This window comes from Vulpes lagopus, chromosome 14 (assembly GCF_018345385.1).
Source record: "Vulpes lagopus strain Blue_001 chromosome 14, ASM1834538v1, whole genome shotgun sequence".
Classification (NCBI taxonomy): domain Eukaryota; kingdom Metazoa; phylum Chordata; class Mammalia; order Carnivora; family Canidae; genus Vulpes; species Vulpes lagopus.
This window is the reverse complement of record NC_054837.1, coordinates 18,558,379-18,567,223: the sequence shown is the minus strand read 5'-3', so window position 1 is coordinate 18,567,223 and position 8,845 is coordinate 18,558,379. Positions and strand designations below refer to the sequence as shown.

The following is an 8,845-nucleotide window of genomic DNA, read 5'->3' as shown; positions in this document are numbered from 1 at the left end:
AATGTATGTAGAGAAAATCTTTAAGACAATTATACTGCAAACAAAGGGGACGTAAAGAGAAATAAGTTCGCTGTACTTTACTTGAACTGGTAAAATGACACCAGTGGACTGTGAACATATCTGTAGATATATAGATATAGATACAGAGGTATAGATTTATCCTACTATGTAATACTTAGAGCAACCATTATAAAAGCTATACGCAGAGATATACTCAAAAACACTAGGGATAGGGATGCCTGAGTGGTTCAATGGTTGAGCATCTCCCTTCAGCTTAGAGCATGATCCTGGAGTCCTGGGATTGAGTCCCACATCAGGCTCCCCACATGGAGCCTGCTTCTCCCTCTGCCTGTGTCTCTGCCTCTCTCTCTCTCTCTCTCTCTGTCTCTCATGAATAAACAAATAAAATCTTTTAAAAAAACCCAACAACAAAAAAACTCCTAAAAAAACACACGAGGATAAATCAAAATGGAATTATAAAAAAGAATGTTCAAGTAACCCACAAGAAAGCAGGAAAAAGAAAATAAGACAAATGAAAAGTAAAACAAGCACAAAACAATATGTCAGATTATGCTTTAATGTATCAACAATGACCTTAAATGTAAATGGTCTAAACACACTAATTAAAAGACAGAGATTGGCATTAAAAAACACGAACCAATAAACTCTATAAGAAACTCACTTCAATATATCCATATAGGCTGGTTGAAAGTAAAAGGATGGGAAAAAGGGATGCCTGGGTGGCTCACGTTGATCATCTGCCTTCACCTCAAGTCGTGATCCCATGGTCCCAGAATCGAGTCCCACATCAGATTCTCTACAGAGAGCTTGCTTTTCCTTCTGCCTACATCTCTGCCTCTCTCTGTGTGTCTCTCATAAATAAATAAATAAAATCTTTTTTAAAAAGGATGGAAAAAGGTATACTATGGAAATATTAATCAAAATAATTCAGGAATAGCCATGTTAATATTAGAATATATTTCAGAGCAAAGAAAATGACCAGGTGGAGAGGGACACTCTATAATGATAAAAGCTCGATCCACCAGGAAGACCTAACCATCCTAAATGTGTATATACCAAACAACAGAACTGCAGAATATGTGAGGCAAAAACTGATAAAACTGAAAGGAGAAATAAATCCATCCATATTTGTTCAAGTTTAAGTTTTCAATGTTCCTCTCTCAATCGAAAGAACAACTTGACAAAAAAAATCAATAGAGACACTATTAACTGATAGGATCTGTCTGCCATTTTTAGAACACTCTATTGAACCATAACAGAATCCACATTCTTTTCAAGTACTCATAGAACACATACCAACACAAACTATATCCTGGACCATTAGAAATAAATTTCAGAAGATGCCAAGTGAAGCATGTACTTTTTGACTATGTACTTCTGGTGATCGTACAATTTGAAATGCTATTCTTTAAAAGATTATTTATTTATTTATTTATTTATTTACTTATTTATTTGAGAGAGAGCACAAGCTGTGGGGAGGAGGAGAGGGAGAGGGAGCCTGATGCAGGGCTCGATCTCAGGACCCTGGGACCATGACCTAGCAACTCATGTGCCCCTGAAATACTATTTCTTTTAATTTTATTTATTAAAAAATTATTTATTTATTTGACAGAGAGAGAGAGAGAGCACAAGCAGGGGAAGTCACAGAGGAGGGAGAGGGAGAAGCAGGTTTCCCCCTGAGCAGAGGGCCCAATGCAGGGCTCGATCCTAGGACCCTGGAATCATAACCTGAGCCAAAGGCAGACATTTATCTGACTAAGCCACCCAGATTCCCCTGAAATACTATTTTTTTCTTTGGTCAAGTTTTATAAAAATGCAAAACAAAACAAAACATCAGGGCACCTGGCTGGCTCAGTCAGTAAGAGCATATGACTCTTGATGTCAGGGTCATGAATTCAAGCCCCACATTAAGCCTACTTAATCAAAATGAAAGCCTACTTAATCAAAATGAAAAATTAAAAAAAAAAAAAGGAAACGTCAACAAATTTAACCATACAGTGTGTTCTCTGATCATGATGAAATCAAATTAGAAATCAATAACAGAAAGATAACAGGATAATCTCCAAACACTTCAACACTAAACAACACAGCTATAAATAATTCATGAGTCAAAGAGGAAGTCTTCAGGGAAATTTGAAAATATACTGAACTGAATGACAAAACAAGTATCAAAATGTGTGGCACAGCCCTTGTTTCTCCCTCCCTGCCCGGGGCAGCCGCTGCCATGATCCTGCTGGAGGTGAACAACCGCATCATCGAGGAGACGCTCGCGCTCAAGTTCGAGAACGGGGCCGCCGGTAACAAACCAGAAGCAGTAGAAGTGACATTTGCAGATTTTGATGGAGTTCTCTATCATATTTCAAATCCTAATGGAGACAAAACAAAAGTGATGGTCAGTATTTCTTTGAAATTCTACAAGGAACTTCAGGCACATGGTGCTGATGAGTTATTAAAGAGGGTGTACGGAGTTTCTTGGTAAATCCCGAATCAGGATACAATGTCTCTTTGCTATATGACCTTGAAAATCTGCCGGCATCCAAGGATTCCATTGTGCATCAGGCTGGCATGTTGAAACGAAATTGTTTCGCCTCTGTCTTTGAGAAATATTTCCAATTCCAAGAAGAGGGCAAGGAAGGAGAGAACAGAGCAGTTATCCATTATAGGGACGATGAAACCATGTATGTTGAATCTAAAAAGGACAGAGTCACAGTAGTCTTCAGCACAGTGTTTAAAGATGACGACGATGTGGTCATTGGAAACGTGTTCATGCAGGAGTTCAAAGAAGGCCGCAGAGCCAGCCCCACAGCCCCACAGGTCCTCTTTAGCCACAGGGAACCTCCTCTGGAGCTGAAAGACACAGATGCTGCCGTGGGCGACAACATTGGCGACATTACCTTCGTACCGTTCCCTCGGCACACCAATGCCAGCGCTCGAGACAACACCATCAACCCGATCCACACGTTCCGGGACTACCTGCATCACCGCATCAAGTGCTCTAAGGCCTATATTCACACACGTATGCGGGCAAAAACATCGGACTTCCTCAAGGTGCTGAACCGTGCACGCCCAGATGCCGAGAAGAAAGAAATGAGGGATCCCTGGGTGGCGCAGTGGTTTGGCGCCTGCCTTTGGCCCAGGGCGCGATCCTGGAGACCCTGGATCGAATCCCACGTCGGGCTCCCGGTGCATGGAGCCTGCTTCTCCCTCTGCCTGTGTCTCTGCCTCTCTCTCTCTCTCTCTCTCTCTGTGACTATCATAAATAAATAAAAATTAAAAAAAAAATTAAAAAAAAAAAAAAAAGAAAGAAATGAAAACAATCACGGGGAAGACGTTTTCGTCCCGCTAACTCTGGGGAACAGGAAGAGGCGGCGGCTGGCAGCTGAAGGCTGGAACACTTGCTACTGGATAATCGTAGCTTTTAATGTTGCACCTCTCCAGGTTCTTAAGGGATTCTCCATTTGGGTTCCATTTTGTATACGTTTGGAAAACAATCTGCAGAAACGAGCTGTGCTTGCAAGGACTTCATAGTTCTCAAGAATTAAAAAAAAGGAAAACAATTCCACTTGATCAACTTAATTCCTTTTCTTTACTTTCCCTCCCTCACTCCCCTTGCCTTCCTCCCCCTCTTCCAAGCTGTTGCGCTTTGCAATATGTTACTGGTAATGAGTTGCAGGATAATGCAATCTTAACTTGTTTTCTCCTAAGTGTTTGAGTTCAAAACTCCTGTATCTAAAGAAATACAGTTGGGGTCATTAATAAAGAAAATCTTTCTATCTTAAAAAAAAAAAAATGTGTGGCACATAGCTAAAGTAGTACTGGGAAGAAATTCTGTAGTACTAAATGCATATATTACAAATGAAGTACCAAATACATATACTAGATAAAGTCTCATGTCAATAATCTAAGCTCCTACTTCAAACACCTAGAAAAAGAAGAGCAAAATAAACACAAATTAAGCAGAAGGAAGGCAATAATAAAGAGCACAAATCAATGAATGGAAAATAGAAAAACAATAGAGAAAATCAGTGAAATGAAGAGTAGTTCTTCAGAAGGATCAGTGAAATTGACAACTCTCTAAGACTGACCAAGAAAACAATAAAAAAAAGAAGACACAACTTACAAATATCAGGAATGAAACAGGAATTATTACTACAGACCCTACAGGCATCAAAAGATAATAAGAACACTCTACAATCAACTCTACACACATAAATTTAACAACTTAAGTGAAATGGGCCAATACTTTGAAAAACACAAACTACCATAAGTCACCACATATAGAACAGATAATTTGAAAAGCAATGTAACTATTGAGGACATTGAATTTTTAATTTCTAAAAATATATTTTATTATTTATTTGACAGAGAGAGAGAGCACAAGCAGGGGAAGTGGAGAAGGAGAAGCTGAGTAGGGAGCCTGACATAGGGCTTGATCCCAGGACCCTAGGATCATGACCTAAGCTGAAGGCAGACACTTAACTGACTAAGCCAGCCAAGCACCCCTTGAATTTGTAATTTAACAGCTCCTCCCCCCCCAAAAAAATGTCTAGATCCATTTGGTTTCACTGGAAAAGCCTACCAAACATTTAAAGTATTAACAGTTATCTACACAATCTCTCCAGAAAATAGAGAAGAAAATGTGTCCCACCTTATTTTATTAAGGCAGTGTTACTCTGCCTTATCAAAACCAGGCAAAGAATGCAAAAAAGGGAAACTATAGACCAATATCCCTCATTAGTTTAGAAACATAAAGAATATCTACAAAGAAAATCTATAGTTAACAATATAGTTAATGATGAAAGACAGAATGCTTCCCCCCTGAAGTCAGAAAAAGACAAAGATGTTTGCTCTATTTATTCAACATAGTACTGAAGGTTCTAGCCAGTGCAATAAGGCAAGAAAAGGGAATAATGGCATACAGATCAGAAAGGAAGAAATAAAACTATCCCTATTTTAGAGGACATGATTGTCTGCCAAGAAAATCCCAAGGAATCTACAGAACACTTTCTGGAACTAATAAGTGAGTTCAACAAAATTGCAGGATACAAGTTAAACATACAAAAAAAATCAATTATGTTTCAATACACTACCAAGGAACTCATAGACACTGAAATTTAAATATACAATACTGGGTTCCTGGGGGGCTCAGTCAATTAAGTGTCTGCCTTTGGCTCAGACCATGATCTTGGGGTCCTGGGATCAAGTCCTGCATCGGACTCCCTGCTCAGCAGGGAGTCTCCTTCTCCCTCTCCCTCTACCCCTCCCTACTGCTCATTCTTTCTCTCTCTCTCTCTAATAAATAAATAAAGTTTCAAAAATACAATGCTATTTATAATTGTAAAAAAATAACTTGGGGGTAAATCTCTCAGGACTGTATATAATAAAACTACACAACATGATGAAAGAAATCAAAGATCTAAGCAGAAATAAATATGACGTTATGGATTGGAAAACAACAAAGTAAAGCTGCTGTCACTTCTCCCCAAAGTGATATACAGGTTTAATAGTTCCTATAAAATCTCAGAGAGATTTTTGTTTTGAGATATAAACAAGATTATTCTAAAATTTATATGTAAAATAGTGAAGTTAGAGTAACTAAAACAGGGACGCCTGGGTGGCTCAGTCAGTTGAGCATCTGGCTCTTGACTTCTGCTTGGGTCATGATCACAGGGTTCTGGGATTGAGCCCCATGTCAGGCTCCCTGCTCAGTGGGGTGTCTGCTTATCTTGCCCTCCCTCTGCTTGCTCTCTCTGGCTCTCTCTCAAATCTTAAAAAATAGAATAACTAAAACATTTTTTGAAATGAAGAATAAAAGGGGGATCCCTGGGTGGCGCAGCGGTTTGGCGCCTGCCTTCGGCCCAGGGCGCGATCCTGGAGACCCGGGATAGAATCCCACGTCGGGCTCCCGGTGCATGGAGCCTGCTTCTCCCTCTGCCTGTGTCTCTGCCTCTCTTTCTCTCTCTCTCTGTGTGACTATCATAAATAAATAAAAATTTATAAAAAAATAAAACAAAATGAAGAATAAAGGGACGCCTGGGTGGCTCAGCGGTTGAGCATCTGCCTTTGGCTCAGGGCATGATCCTGGATCCTGGGATGGAGTCCCACACTAGGCTCTCTGCGGGGAGCCTGCTTCTTCCTCTGCCTATGTCTCTGACCCTCTCATGAATACATAAATCTTAAAAAAAGAAGAAGAAAGTGGACAGAAACAGTATACCCAATTCCAGGATTTATTATAGACCCACAGTGATCATGACTGTGTGTTAATGGCAGAAGATGGATAAATCAACAAAGTAGGAAAGCATAAATAGACCCACATAAATATGCCCAACTGATTTTTGACAAAGATGCAAAATTAAAACTCAACGGAGGAAGATAGCATTTCCAATAAATGACACTGGAGTGATTGTACAGCTGTTGGCAAAAACAAAAACAAAAACAAAACAACCTCAACCTATGTCTCAAATTTTATACAAAAAATTAATTTAATGGGACGCCTGGGTAGCTCAGTGGTTGAGCATCTGCCTTCAGCTCAGGGCGTGATCCTGGAGTTCCAGGATCAAGTCCTACCTCGGGCTCCCTGCATGGAGCCTGCTTCTCCCTCTGCCTGTGTCTCTGCCTCTCTCTGTCTCTGTGTCTCTCATGAATAAATACATGAAATATTAAAAAAAATAATTTAACAAAGGTACACTTGGCTGGTGTGACTCTTGGTTTCTGGGTGGTGAGTTTGAGCTGCTTTGGGCGCATAAATAAATAAATAAACCTAAAGAAATAATAATTCAATATGGATCATGTACTTCTTAGATTTAACACCAAAAGTGATCCAAAAAGGAAAATTGACAAGTTGAATATAATCAAAATTAAAACTTTTCTTTTTGGGGGTGTATGTGAAAGACTACATTAAGGGGATGAAAAAATACTATATACTGGGAGAAAATTTTGAACCACATATCCAAAAGAGGACTAGTATGTAGAACATACAAAGAACTCTCAAACCCAACAGTCAAAAACATAAAAAGTTCAATTTAAAAAATGGGCAAAAGGTAGGAAGAGACAAAGAGATGGTAAGTAAGCATATGAAAAGATTTCAGGGACACCTGGGTAGCTCAGTCAGTTAAGCATCCAACTCTTGATTTTGTTGGCTCAGGTCATGATCTCAGCGTCATGAGACTGAGCCCCACATCTGGTGCTGTGCTCATTGGGAGTATGCTTCTCTCCCTCTGCTCTTCGTCCTTCTCCCCTGCACTTGTTCTTTCTCTCAAAATAAATATATAAAATTTCAAAAAGAAGATTTCAAAATCACTAGCCATCAGAGAAATATAAATTAAAACCACAATGAGATACCACTACATGCCTATCAGAATGGCAAAAAGAAATAATAATGACAACACCAAATGCTGGTGAAGATGCAGAAAAACTGGATCATGTGTAGATTTCTGGTTGATAAGGGTATAAAATGGTATCATCACTCTGGAGAATAGTCTGGCAGTTTTTTAAAATACTAAACATACATTTACCATATGACCTAGCCATTGTAAAATGGGGCAAATTTTTTTCCATAGAGAAATAAAAATTTATATTTACACAAAAACCTGGATACGAATATTTATAATGTTTATAGCATATAGCAGTGTTTTATTTTTTTGGTTTTATTTTTTTTTTTTTTTGGTAATAGTTTGCTCCAAACTGGGGACAAATGGTTAAACTGTGATGTAGCCATACCAACCATGGAATACCACTTAGTAGTAATAAACAATAAACTACTCATATATGCAACGACCTAGGTACATCTCCAGAAATTTATACTGAATGATAAAAGCCAATCCCCAAAGCTTGCATACTACGTAATTTCATGTCATTCTTGAAATGACTGAATTAGAGAAACTGAGAACAGATGAATGGCTGCCAGGAGTTAAGGCAGGGCAGGAAAGAAGTGGGTGTGGCTATGAAAAGGGGAAGTGATTTTGTGGTTTTGGAAATACTCTATCTTGACTGTATCAATGTCAACATCTGGATTGTTATATTGTACTATCATTTTATAAGACATTATCACTGGGGGAAACTGGGTAAAGGGTACATATGATCTCTTTCTATTATTTCTTACACTTGCATGTGAATCTACAATTGTCTCAAAATAAAAATTTTAATTTAAAAAAGACAGTCCATCTGTAGCCAAGCATTTCTAGTTCCTGGTTTGTAGGAAGAAGCACTCAAAGCAGTGAGAATCAAGATGTATCATTGTAGCGTGAATTCTAATATTCTCTGAGCTTTGTCCTTTTCTGTCACTCAATTAGGGGTCTTGCCTGCTGAGATTACTTTAGAGGTTTCCAGTCTCTCATTTATTTAATATTATTATTATTTGTTAATGCTTCCACAGGGCTAATTCACTCAGCTTCCAGGTTGCCCTGGCAACCCAAGACTAATGTCCCCATTTGGTACAAAGAGAAACCAGAAAAATGATGTGCTGAGGGCTCCAAATGGAGGTTTCATAATCCTTTCTTCTTCATACATGAGCTGGCACCTGCAGTGGGTAGGATTTGGAATCACTCTTATTTTTCCCAATCATTAAATTCCTCTTCACCGGGATACCTGCCTGGGTGGCTCAGTGGTTGAGCATCTGCCTTCGGCTCAGGGCATGATCCCAGGATCTGGGATCGAGTCCCACATCAGGCTCCCCACAGGGAGCCTGCTTCTCCCTCTGCCTTTTTCTCTGTGTCTCTCATGAATAAATAAATCTTAAAAATTCCTCTTCACCTAGCATGTGTTGTAGGTCACTTCAGAAACCACTGGTAAAAGACTCTAAAATCCAGCGTCTCACCTGGACCAG

General features: G+C 39.2%; 1 protein-coding gene across 1 annotated transcript; it reads left to right on the top strand.

The window, feature by feature from the left end:
• Positions 1–2,236: 2,236 nt before the first annotated feature.
• On the top strand, positions 2,237–3,811 carry LOC121475590 (actin-related protein 2/3 complex subunit 2-like). Its single transcript, XM_041728975.1, is given in 3 exon segments — positions 2,237–2,486; positions 2,489–3,108; positions 3,329–3,811. Coding segments are annotated over 3 exon segments (900 nt in total). The 5' UTR covers positions 2,237–2,245; the 3' UTR covers positions 3,368–3,811.
• Positions 3,812–8,845: the final 5,034 nt, after the last annotated feature.